General features: G+C 34.4%; 1 protein-coding gene across 1 annotated transcript in view; it reads left to right on the top strand.

The window, feature by feature from the left end:
• LOC110021843 (U1 small nuclear ribonucleoprotein A) overlaps nucleotides 1-13,583 on the top strand; it is a 31,924-nt gene extending 18,341 nt beyond the window's left edge. The window contains exons 8-9 of the mRNA XM_020720518.1: nucleotides 12,999-13,081; nucleotides 13,351-13,583. Of these exons, the coding sequence (XP_020576177.1) occupies nucleotides 12,999-13,081; nucleotides 13,351-13,396 (129 nt within the window). The 3' untranslated portion in view covers nucleotides 13,397-13,583. The remainder of the gene's footprint in view (nucleotides 1-12,998; nucleotides 13,082-13,350) is intronic.
• The last annotated feature ends 273 nt before the right edge of the window (nucleotides 13,584-13,856 follow it).

Below are 13,856 nucleotides of genomic sequence, written 5' to 3'. Positions count from 1 at the left end.
CATTTTGTTACGTCCTTTAGGCTCAATTGAAGTCCGACTTCGTGAAATTTTGTAAATTTTGTGCATTTGGTGTGTGTATGTAATAAAGTCGTGAGAATGTTTTCTTAAAGCTTAAGGTCCTATTAGGAACTTCTCCTTGAGTTTTCACACAATAACCCTTAACCGCTCGTACATAAGTCAATGGTTTTGAGACCATAAATGCTAGACACACAAGAAAATAGGAAGTGTTTTGGAATTTCTAAAATGGAAAATGGTGGGTACCCCAATTTCTAGTTTTCTAAGATAGTCAATAGGAACTCCTAGAGCTAGATCTTAAGACCCTAAGAAAAAAGAAATGACCTAAAAAATAAGGTCAACAGTGCCTTCCATTGACTTTGTCAAATACTTGTGCCCCCATCTATGTATGATGGTGCTCATAGAAGTGGGAGGGTAATATATCCAAAATGAAATAGAGGAGAGCATTCAAATTTATGAGCTTTAGTTAATTTTGTGCACGTGGGAGTTGCAACCAAAAAGACTTTAGCGATTTTAATTTTTCCCATGTTCTTGCCATTTTTAATCAATACTTTGTCTGCACACCATAAGTACCTGTTACAATCATCAATATTTTCCTTAATTTTTGTTCTAACAATTCTAGGCTGCTTGTCTTTTAGAAATTTATTTGATTATTCTATTCTTTTCACCTTATTCTGAAGATTTTTAATCTTTAAACACTATGACATGCAAATAACATATATTATGGTACTTAAATTTGACTATGTTTTATAAACATTTGCACAACTTATATTAAAAATATGGATTTGGTATCGATCCTAGAGTATAATTTTATTGTGATTGGTAATTTGTTAGTTCACGTCACAACTAATTTATTATTGCTTCATGATATATATGGTCGGTAACTATAATGTTAGTATATACTCTCTTATCAATTCCTGCGAAGGTTGATCATATAACATTTCAAACTTAGTGCATATAAAATTACGGTCCTTCTGTTAAGTGTTATAATTTTTTTTCCTTTGTGCAAAAATCAGCTCCACAGTAGGTTTTCTTTTACCATATAATTAAGTTGATTCTCTTTATTTCGGTATAGTTATTCTAAGCCTATATTTCGATACTATCATAAAATTATTATAAGATTGAGTTTGATCTCTATTTAATTTCTTCTACGATAATAAATAACTTTTTGTTTTTAGCATTGGCATTGAAATATTTTTCTCCAATCATTTGGTATTCTTTTAGTGTTTAGGATTCTCAAAAAAGATTTATTAGTCAACCTACTCTGAACACCTTCCATATTGTTGACAAGTGAGCTGCCCGTCATTTAAAAAAAAATTATGAATGATTCTTTCTTGGAGAACCGCCAACATATGCTTGCCCCAGTGTAGCTAGGTCTTTTAAGGCCCAACATTCACATTAAGATTTGTTTCAAGCTCTAAACATCAAAATTTTTGGTTCAGTCCATTGTAATTTCCACGATTCAGCTCAATTTTACTCGGTTGTTTTTTAATTTATTATTATTAATTCTTCAAAATGTCATTTTAAATATTCATATCCATTGAAGGAGTGACCCCTCATTATCAACTGTAATCCAAAACTTGATTGTTTAATTATTGTTGCTTTGTTGAATTTCTGATGATTCGTGTAGGAGATAGTTGTTTTAATTTCAATTTATGTTAAAAAAGGTAGTGGTAGACCTAAAAAGACCTGGGATGTTGTATAAAAAATGTTCTTAATTTATTAGAATTAAATGAAAATATGACTCTCAATAGGACACAATTTAGAGAAATGATTCATGTAGCCGACCCCACTTAGTGGGATAAAGGCTTGTTGTTGTTGAATTTCCTGTAACATGCCATATCTTATGTATATTTTCTTTTTGATAAATTATTTTTTTATGTATATTTCCTTTTTGATCAATTATTTTTAACGTTATTAGAGCTTCAACCCAATTTTCCACTTATTCTTCAACTCATTGATAAGTTAAATGATAAGACTTAGCCTCCTAACATCACCTGATAATCAACCTATCATGGTCCTTGTCATCGTTGTTAGCTTTTTTCCAAGTATTTGCGATTGCATTTTTGAAGTTTCATTTTCCATTCATCTCTATTTAGTGTTGCATGCAGAGTGTTGGACTTAGATTGCACAAATCCTGTGGCAAGTCTCTTTAAGTTTTCTTTTGACTGCAACTTTTTTTTTCTAAATTTTTGGCTTTAATTTTATCCATCTAACTTATTGGAGCAGATCACGCTCATACTGACCTACCCTATTATAGTGATCTATTACTTATTATATTATTTAGTTTTGTCTCACATCCATTTTTTGCATTCTAATTAGGGAATACTCAACTTATTTGTTAATGACATCTTTATTGCCTATTAATAAAATACATATAATATAGCCGGCTTTATTGTAATTTTATAGAACTCAAAATAAATTGCATCAGCCCTACTTCATTTTGTTACATATTTTTAAAAAACCCTTATAGTTGGACTCCTATTGTTAGTTTTTCCATTTCAAATGGGCCCTTTCATGATAGAATCATTTGAAATTTTTTGAATTTCTAAAATATCGCATATAATAGCCTTTGGAAGCAAAAAATCATGATTTGAGTTTGTTCTACACTTCACATATTTGTCGAGCACATTGCAGAGCACACCAACAGTTTTTTTTCTTGATTTTTCCACATGAAAATAGAATAGAGTTGCATCAAAATCATCATCTATTTGGCTAAATCATCTACAAGCCCAAGCAGACCAATCTTTTTCTCAATTATGGGAAAATAAATGCAAGTTACATTGGCCGAGTGGTTAAAAGCTTCGTCTTTCATCAAAGAGATCCTCGGTTCAAGTTCTTGCATATGCGGGATACATGTGTTTGTGTGTGTATGAAAAAAAAATTATGGGGAAAATGAAGTGAGAAGTTTAATTCAGAGATCAAGTAATATAGTTCACAGTTTTTTGCTCTTTTATTGCTTCAAAGGTGCTTTTAAATTTTTTGTGATAAAATCTTTTTGCTTTCAATTTTTTTAGGAGCAATATTATATCTATTGTATGATTCATATGTTGTCTACAATATATTATTTTGTGCTTTGCTCTTCTTTTGAAGGGGAAATCTAAGATTTTTCCTTAATGCATTTTCTTTTGCAAGTTTTTTAAGGAGCAATTTTGTGCTCTCACAATGTTTGGGTGTTTGTAATCTAGGTCATTGACATTTATCTTGGATATTGATATTTTTTTCATGTTTATTATAGAAATGTTGAAGACTTAGTTGCATTGAGTTATATAAATAAAAAATAATAATAATAAATAAAAATTAATCAGATTATTTGCTTTGTTATAATGCTTGAAGGGCATTTTTGGAAGTCATGATAACTAACTTTTAATTAATACTCATGTTTGATCGCATCTGCAGATTTAATAACTAATTTTAATATGAATTAGATAATAAGTCTCACTTGGACGCTCAAAATCTAAGCTAGAGGACTTGAGTGATATTATTAAACGACATTACAAGCTCATAATTGTCCAGTAACATTTTATCTTACTATAAATTTTAGGAACTCAGCACAAAGAAGATGATTTGTGGAGGTGTTGAAATTATCAATAGTTATTATCTCTATGTCGAGTAGAAGTGCAAATGAGTCGAGTCGATTCAAGCTCGACTCATTAACGTGCCCACGAGCCAAGCTTATGAAGCCACGAGCTCTAGCTCAAACTTGAGCTCGTTTATTAAACAACTCGAGTTCGTCCCGACTCGGTTCGTTGGCTCGCAAGCCGGCTTGACTAGTCTACCACTAGTCATTTCAATGCATTTTTTTATGAGCTCCCGTTGCCTTCTCCTTTCCCTCTGGCCACCAATTCCTTCTCTGACGAATTCCCATGAAAATTGAGTTTTCAGTTCAAGCTCGCAAGACGGTTGACTGCTACCAGTACGGGCCGAGTTAGAGCTCGCCATTTGAGGTCTACTCGAGCTTGAGCTCACAGTTTGCCAAACAAGCCGAGCTTGAGCTTGGTATGACTCGAGCTCGACTCGACTCATTTGCACCCCTAATATCGAGTCCATTGCCGTATCTATAATTTTTTCCTAGCAATGGCATTGTTGTTTTAATCATTCTTTTTGTTTTCCAAGATTCACTCATAATCTATCGTTGATTAGTAGATTTAAATCTCTATCCTCAATTTCTCATAGTAAAGCCCGTTTGACTTGGTTCCCTCTGACATATGGCGACCAAGTCTCACCATTCTCCATCTTATTTTTGGCTATTTTATTTCTCTTTTTGATGACCAAACTAGAATTATTTGGGCTTGCCTATTAAAATGTCGATGTGAGGTTTTATTCATGTTCAAATCATTTCAGAAAGGGATAAAAATTCAATTCTTTGTTCAAATCATAACTCTTCGTACGAATAATTCTTTTGAGTTTATACAATTTTTTTAATAATGTCACTACGACATTAGACATTAATTTTCATATCCATGTACAGCTTAGCATATTAGACTAGTTGAGTACAAGCATCATCATCTTTTGCTTATTATTCGCTTCTTAATGTTTCGTATATATGTTTCTTACTAATTTAAGAGGAACTATTCTCAGTGCATGCCACTTAACTCCATTTCCTTTATGATTTTCAATGATGTTACTCCATTTTTTATTTATCTTAATAGATTTTCTTTTCACGTCCTCATACTTTGACTATCTTTTGTCCATTCCTTTTGCCCAATCTATGGCAAAAAATATTTTTTTGCCATCAGTGCTTGCTTATTTTTGGGTAGTTCTTGTATATCAGTGTTACGATCCTTCTACTATTAAGTTTTTTTTTTTACTGATTATTTTTGGTCAGACGCCTCATTCAATCCCATATCATCCTCTACAACAACACTCTTGGATGTACATTTTCTGCGTATAGCCCAACCCCCACCTTCTTCCCTTACAAGTTTATACTTTTAAGCCTCAATCATTTTCTTCTATAGCACCTCCTCCTTTCTCGTCAACTATTATTGTGCATCTTATTGCCACTAAGTTATCATATATACAATTTTACATTGCTATCTGTAAAGATAAACATTAGCATATTGATCATATTCTACAAAATTATGTTTTATGGTCCCTCCTTTTCCTTGTTTGTTTGCCCTGTCTTTGTTTGTTGTCTATATTTCGTAGGCGTATGAAGAGGCTCTGCTTGATCGTAATTGGAAACAATCTATGAAAAATGAAATGAGTGCTGTTTTTTATTGTCATACATAGGAATTTGTTACATTTTTTTTGTTGAGGTTATACTAATTTTTTTGTCAATTTGTGTGCACTTTTATGTTTCATCCTGAGGGATTGCCTATTAGCAAAAGGATATACTCCGAACAATTATGTTGATTACTTTGAGACTTTTTCACAACGTGCTGGAATAAACTTTGTACATTTCCCTCTTATCTGTTATTGTTAATCAAGGATGGCCTATGTTGTAATTGGATGTCAATTGTCATTCTTTATTAGGACCTTACCAAAGCACTTTATAAGGGCAATCTGTTGCGCATTTTATGCTAGGTGAAATTGAAAACTTTTAAGCTTGAAGAAGTTACATATGGAGTGAAACACAATCTTCGTGTTTTGTTCAACAAATTTTGTATAGTTCTTGATGACATTGGGCTATGAAGTAGTAGAATTGATTAGTCTATCTTTAATTAGGAGTGTCAAATTGGGTATGCGGGTCGGGTTCCAATTTGACCTGAAATAGACCTCACCCAAAATTGACCCGAAACTACTTTACCCGAAGCCAACCCAAATATTAAATGAATCTGAAAGTCCAACTCGAGCCCGACTCATATCCCATTTAACATAAGACATAACAACTATTCAGATCGATTTCGGGTCAATCTTGGGCTGATTTCTAGTTGGTCGATAAATTTTGGGTTAGCGGGTTAGATTCGTGTTAATTTTGGGTTGGCAGGACAACTTGGATCTAACCCGAAAAATTAAACAGGTTATGATTTCTAACCCATACCCAGCCTGAAAATTATTGAGGTCAACTTGAACCCAAGTTTTTAAAGTCGAGTATGGCTTGAGTCAGCTTGTCAGGTCAATTTTGGCACACCTAGCTTTTTTTAAACATCCTTTCTTTAGAATAACTAGTTTGGTTGCACATGTTGGCATCCTTTTCACTAGAAGTTATATATCCGGCATTTTTCAGACAAAATAATGTTTGTAGAAGATATTTGTACTAAAGATTTTGGATGTCTAACATGTCTCATTGAACTTTTGTATAACAAAAAAGTTATTTCTCTCAATGAATCATACCGCAGATCTTATAGAAATTGATTTTCTTGGATATAAGCTGACTGATTTTGCTGGAGACATTGCATTCATCCTAGAATGATGTAAATATGAAGGCCATGTTCAATAGCGTGGTCAGTGATGATATGCGAAATCTAAAGAAAATACATTGGGAAATAATCTTTAGAATTTTTGAGTTATAGCCAAATCAGAGTATTGAAGTTGAGTACCGTGTAATGGCTCATTCCGCCTATCTAATGGTGTGGTTTAAGCCTCTTTGTTCAAGTATTTGGCTTCCTGTCACAACCTACGATCCTTAACTATAATTATCATACAACAATTTTCGTTGCAGGCAATCTTATACTTGATGAAATAATTGAAAATTTCATCACTTCTTTAGGGATGTTGTATTGTTAATAGAAGAACATCACTCCTCACATATCAAGTGGAAGAATAATTGAGTGATATCTTTGACTGATATATTAGTTCGACCGTTCAATTAGAACTTGAAGCCTAAGAACAGTGGTCAGTTAAGATATAGAAGAAGTAATTATTTTTTTTCAAATTTTTTCGAATACCCTTTTACATTTATTTTCTTTTTCAATTTATTTTACTTGTGATATCTATTAGACTATAACGACAAATTATTACTTATTATTTACTCTTATTCCCTCATCATGTATTTCCTATTTCGTTCTGTTTATTTTCTTTTCTAGTTATTTTATTCTATTTTAGTTATTTTTTTTATTATACCTATTGTATTTGGGTTTAAATACCTCTCCTTCTATCAATCTGATCTAGGTATCAGAGCCTAACTCTAGATCCAACAGCCACCGGCCTCCTCTGCCAGTTCCAGCCGCCACATGAACCTTCTGTTGGTCCCTGTGCAACAGTTGGTCCCATCTGATCTAGTTGTCGGTGATTTTCCCTTTGTCCACCAGTTGGCAGTCACCGGTTAATGCAGTCCTATGCGAACGTTGTTTCCTACAACTCTAGATCGAAAGTCCTCTTCCTGCTGTTTTCTGCAGCAGCCGATGTTTGCTGCAATCCTCTATCGTAACTCTATTAGAATTCATTGACGGCTCAGAACCACAACATCTCCTTTGGCTTAGTCGGAATTATGGCGGATTCCTCCAACTCTGAACCACCTTCAGAAGGTGTTCCTGATTCCACCGGAGAATCAATTTTTGCTCCGTTGTAAACCGACGGATCGGAAATCAACATGATTTTCTTATTCACAACCCATAAACTAAATGACATTAACTTTCTCCAATGGTTCTAAACGGTGTTTTTGTTCATCAAAAGACTTGAAAATTTTGGTTGCCTCTCAGGTATGGTTTCATAAGCCTTCAAAAAACGGACTTGACATATGAAGCTTGGGAAGTGGAGAACTCCATGGTCATGTCATGGCTGATCAATTCCATGGAGACTTCAATTAGTTGTTCATATATGTTCCTTCAGCTAGTACCCTCTGGATGGTTGTTTGTGATGCCTACTCAGATTTAGGAAATTTCGGCCAACTCTATGGGGTATCTAAAAAAAAATCTGGGAGACAAAAGAAGGGTCAATGGCCGTGACTCCGTACTACAATGCCTTTGTTGCACTATGGATGGAATACGACCTATACTACGACCACACTTGAGATTCTTCGGCCGACCTATCCCTGCTCTAGAAGATTATAGAAAAGGATTGCATGTTCCAATTTCTGGCTGGCCTTAATAAAGTCCTCGACGAAGTTTGAGGCCTTATTCTTTGTCATCCCTCTTCCTTCCGCTCGCACACCTTTACTGAGATTCATCGAGAAAAAGTCAGAGATTTGTCATGCTCGACGCTTCTACTTCTTCAGTCTAATCGTCCACCTTGATCTCAAAAAGTGCTCTGCCCCCTCGTCCATGCCAGCTCGGACCGATCAACCCACTTGTGATTACTATCACAAATTCAATCACACTCGGGACAAGTGTTACAAATTTTACGGTAAGCTGATGTACAAATCTTCGGTCAAATCCTATGTCATTAAGGTCTCACGACAACTTCAGAGCCTATCACAACTGAACCGAATTCTACTTGGAACATCTCAGAATACTCTGAATCTAAAAAAAACTAGATTGAGCAATTGATCAAACTTCTTGGAGTCATTCAAGTCTCTGTAGGTCTGTCGACCTCCCACGTTTGACAATGTACTCTTATTTTGGCTATCACGGTTTATTCCTCATATAGTCTGTGGATTATTGATTTAGGTGTCATAAATCACATGACTGGATGTTCACAAGCTTTTTCGACTTACTATCCATGTTCTGGAAAAAATATGTCAGAATTGTTGATGACTCCTCTAATGTCATTGTCGGTAAAGTGTCAGTTGTACTAACAACCGATCTAACTCTGGAGTCTATTTTGCATGTTCTCCTATTACAATATAAATTGTTATTTGTTAGCAAGTTGACAAATGAAATTGATTGCGTCCTTTGTGATGGTTGTATTTTTCAAAATTGTCATTCTGTGAGGATGTTTGGAACTGCTAATAGGGTAGGTAGACTCTACTATTTCCAAGTGGAGAGTACGAAGAGTGTGGACACACTACTCAGGAGTTGTAGCTTATCTCAAGTTATTGAATGTCTCATTATATTGTTGTATCGCCGTTTGAGTCATCCTAGTTTTCAATAATTGAAAAATATTTAACCTTTGATTTTTTCTAATAAAAATTTTTCTAACTTCAATTGTGAGACATGTCAGTTAGCCAAGTATCATCTGGTCCATTATCCACCCCACGTACACACCGTCCGCTCATTTTCCCTCACTCACAGCAGCAGATGGGGACCTCTCACATTTCCAGCTACACCAATAAAAAGTGGCTCCTGATCTTGATTAATGACCATACTTGAATGACGTAAGTCTGCATTTTAAAAAACAAATATGAATTTAACTATCATCTTCCAAAACTTCTGCATTTCTGTTTTAACTCAATTTAAAACTCCTATTTAGGTTCTTCGATCCGACAATGGTCGTGAAATTTTTAACTCTATTTTAGGTGAATTCCTGTTAAATAAGTGCATCTTCTACCAAACCATAGCTCGTGTACAGACACTCAACAAATTGGGGTAGGCGAGCGCAAAAATCGTTATCTCATCGACGTTGCTCGCTCCATTATGTTTCAATACAATGTCCCGAAATAGTTTTGGAACGATGTCATTGTAACTATCACCTATCTCATAAATAGAGTCATTTTTAAAATTCATAAGTTCCAAACATCCTTAGCTATTCTAATGTCACGCTTCCTTACTAATTGAATTTTCTCGACATTAGATCCTAAGGTTTTTTGGTTCACGACTTTTATTCGGAACACTGCCCCTAAGAGTAAATTTGATCTCAGATCCATAAAATATTTCTTAGTTTGGTTCACGACTTTTATTCGGAACACTGCCCCTACTCAGAGTAAATTTGATCTCAAATCCATAAAATATTTCTTAGTTAGTTACTCCACAACTCAAAAAGGGTATCGATGTCTTGATCCTACCACAAACAAAATCTATTTGAGTGCTGACGTCTCATTCTTTGAGAGTATTTTCTATTTTTCTAGCTCAACCTCAGATGAGGTGGAGCTTGAGTTCTCTGACACGATCCTTTATCCTACTCCTATGGATGTTCTCCCTATTGTTCCTACCACTGAGGAGTTAACTGTTTCGTTGAGTACACCATCTCCTCCTCCCACTATTCGTGTTTACACTCGACGCACTCAGTCTAATTCTTACTCTGGAGTCCACTACCTCCTTACTAGACTAGGACTCCACTCCAAGAGATATCCTCAGCACGACTCCTACAAATGGGGAGGTGAGTATTCTAAGTAGGGTACACAATCAGACATACTCTCTCTATTTTATGAAAAAATATGTTTCTTTCCATAGTCTATCGTCGACCTACAGAGCATTTGACACTGTCCCAGTAGATCATCAGATTCCTGCTACTATTGAGGTTGCTCTTGTTGATGAATGTTTTTCAAGGGAACCATACATGGGATGTTTTGGATCTTTCTCGGGGTAAGAGCTGTAGGGTGTCGATGGATTTTCAGCACCAAGCTCAACTATGACGGGTCCTTTGAACGCAACGAGACAAGATTGATTGGCAAAGGATGCTCACCTACTGAGTTGTATATGATGAGACATTTATTCCATTGGCTAAGTTAAACATTATTCAGGTTCTGTTGTCACTTGCAGTGAATCTAGATTGATCTTTATTCCAACTAGATGTCAAGAATGCATTCTTGAATGGAGATCTGACAGAAGAGGTGTGCATGTATCTCCCTCTGGGATTTCATTTTACTATCTCCAAAGAACATGCAGGCTACAAAGTCTTCTATAGGCTAAAGCAGTCCCCAATGGTCTAGCTCGGCAAGTTCACAAAGGTGGTCGTGGGCCATGATTTTACTCTGGCTCAATTGAATCGCACCCTCTTCTTCCAACATTCTTTTAATTGACAGGTAGTTATCCTTATTGTTGATGTTGACGATATTGTTCTTACAGATAACGATTTCGCAGAACTGACGTCTTTAAAAGAGATTCTTGTTACATCTTTCGAGATGGAATTGGAATCTCTCTGGTACTTCTTAGGCATGGAAGTGACTCGATCATCTTGGGGAGTTTGTCTGTCTCAACGCAAATATGTGATTGATCTCTTGATAAAGATCAACCTTGTTATGTGCAAACTTGTTGTTATTTTTATGGATCTAATGATAAATTATCTGAAATTCTCAATGTTATGTCTATCAACAAGACTCATTACCAGCGTTTTTTGGGAAAACTCATCTACATCGCTCATACTTGCCTCGACATATGTGTCACAGTTGGAATAGTGAATCAATTTGTGCATGACTCCTATGAGCATCGTCTCCAAGCTGTCCATTGTATTCTCCACTATTTGGAAATTAGGTCGCGCTCCAATTTGTTTCTCTCGTCACACTTCTCGGCCTATTGTTGTTTATATAGATGTGGCTGGAGCGGGATCAGTTCATGATCGACATTCCATCTCGGAATATTGCTCATTTTTATGAGACAATCTTGTCATGTGAAAAAACAAGAAACATGAAGTAGTGTTAAAACTTAATTCTGATACATAGGAATTTATGAAGTTCTTTGGCTACGCATCATAATTTGCGAACTCAGTATGCCAACATCTATCCCACTGCAGCTATTATGTGATAATAAGAACACAATCAGTATTGCTCACAATCCAATCTAACATTATTGTACCAAACATGTGGAGATTGATAGACACTTCATTAATGAAAAAATCGATTCTGGAAAGATTTGTGTTCCATATGTGCATTTCAATGGTCAACCAACGGACTTTCTCACCAAGAATTTTTGTCGTCCTTTCTTTAATGACTTCAAATCCAAGTTAAACATGACTGAAATTTATGCTTCAACTTGAGAGAAGTATTAGATTATAACGACAATCCCTAGCTATTATTACTTATTATTTGCTTTTATTTCCTCATTATGTATTTCCTATTTTGCTTTATTCTATTTTATTTTTTTTTCTAGTTTTAGTTTGTTTTATTTTTTATTTTTAGTATGTCTATTGTAATTGAGTTTAAATACCCCTCTCATCAATAATATGATGTTGCTCTATTTCATATAATTTGTTAAGCTATGTTATCTTTATTTATGTATTTTATTTTGTATAAATTTATAAATCTATTTATTTTAGATTTTATTCAGCTATTTATCTTAGATACAATTGTAATGGGGAGGTGAGTATTCTAAGTAGGGTACACAATTAGACATACTCTCTCTATTTTATGAAAAAATATGTTTCTTTCCATAGTCTATCGTCGACCTACAGAGCATTTGACACTGTCCCAGTAGATCATCAGATTCCTGCTACTATTGAGGTTGCTCTTGTTGATGAATGCTTTTCAAGGGAACCATACGGGGGATGTTTTGGATCTTTCTCGGGGTAAGAGCTGTAGGGTGTCGTGGATTTTCAGCACCAAGCTCAACTATGACGGGTCCTTTGAACGCAACGAGGCAAGATTGATTGGCAAAGGATGCTCACCTACTGAGTTGTATATGATGAGACATTTATTCCATTGGCTAAGTTAAACATTATTCAGGTTCTGTTGTCACTTGCAGTGAATCTAGATTTATAAATTTATACAAAATAAAATACATAAATAAAGATAACATAGCTTAACAAATTATATGAAATAGAGCAACATCATATTATTGATGAGAGGGCTATTTAAACTCAATTATAATAGACATAATAAAAAAAAAATAAAACAAACGAAAATTAGAAAAAAAAATAAAATAGAATAAAGCAAAATAGGAAATACATAATGAGAAAATAAGAGTAAATAATAAGTAATAATGGTTAGGGATTGTCGTTATAATCTAATACTCCCCTCAAGTTGAAGCATAGATTTTAGTCATGTTTAACTTGGATTTGAAGTCATTAAAGAAAGGACGATAATTGCAATTGCCACTCTCATATTCCATGTGGTGATTGCTAGGATATATTTCTCGCATCGTTTTTTTTAAATCCAAAAATTTATATGATGGTTTAACTTACATATTTCTTCAATAAACCGAGTTAAAATAAATCAACATAATCATATCATTATTAAGAATACATTCAACTTAGTTAATGTTTAAATATATGCAAAATTTTCCCATATTTGTATATACCTATCTATTCTCTGAAATCATTATCTGCTATATGTAACCTTGTAAATGCAGGACATTGCTAGCTCAACTGAAGCCCTCAACAGCCTGCAAGGAACCTCGTTAAACACCTCATCTGGGGACCCCCTGCGCATAGAGTATCCTTCTATCAGCCTTTAGCCTCGTGAATAGTTCCTTTATGTTTACATATCTGACAACTAAACTTTCAATATTTACATTCATACCACCTTACCTATGCTAGCAAAGGCATTTTTTTTTTTAAAGTTGAAATCGTGGTATTTTTGATGTGATATGAAAGATTTGGGTGGTATAATATGAAAAACAAAGTTTAGGTGTTAGATATGTAAATACATTGGAATTGGGTTGTATGTATGTAAATGCCCCTTATCTAATTAATTGTGTTTAGGTATTCAAAATCACGCATGGGCTTGCGCAAAAGGGATAGGCGATGAAGGAGCCTGGCAAGTCCTTCTGAGCTTTAGCATCCCTGCTATTTAGCCTATAAGCTTTATCAATTTTGATTGGCATTGAATTTGAATTGAATTTTGTGATATGTTGAAATGTGTTTATGAATTTAATGGATGTATTTGTTCATGTTTTAATTTGTGTGAATGTATGGATGTATATATAAATATGTTGATTGTAAAATATCTTACAACTTAAAGCATGGATTGAGATTAGAGTTTTGGAGTTTGAAATGGTTTCTGTGGTAATGACATGGAAGATTATTACATACACACTATTCAATACCTATGCATTTACAAATCTAACACCTGAACTAAATTTTTTACATACATGCCACCTTCACAATGAATGAGAAGGTATATTTCATTTTTTATATTCCATGTGGTGATTGCTAGGATATATTTCTCGCATCGTTTTTTTTAAATCCAAAAATTTATATGATGGTTT

The sequence above is a fragment of the Phalaenopsis equestris genome, unplaced genomic scaffold, assembly GCF_001263595.1.
Source record: "Phalaenopsis equestris unplaced genomic scaffold, ASM126359v1 Scaffold000149, whole genome shotgun sequence".
Lineage (NCBI taxonomy): Eukaryota > Viridiplantae > Streptophyta > Magnoliopsida > Asparagales > Orchidaceae > Phalaenopsis > Phalaenopsis equestris.
This window is presented reverse-complemented; position numbering and strand designations above follow the sequence as displayed.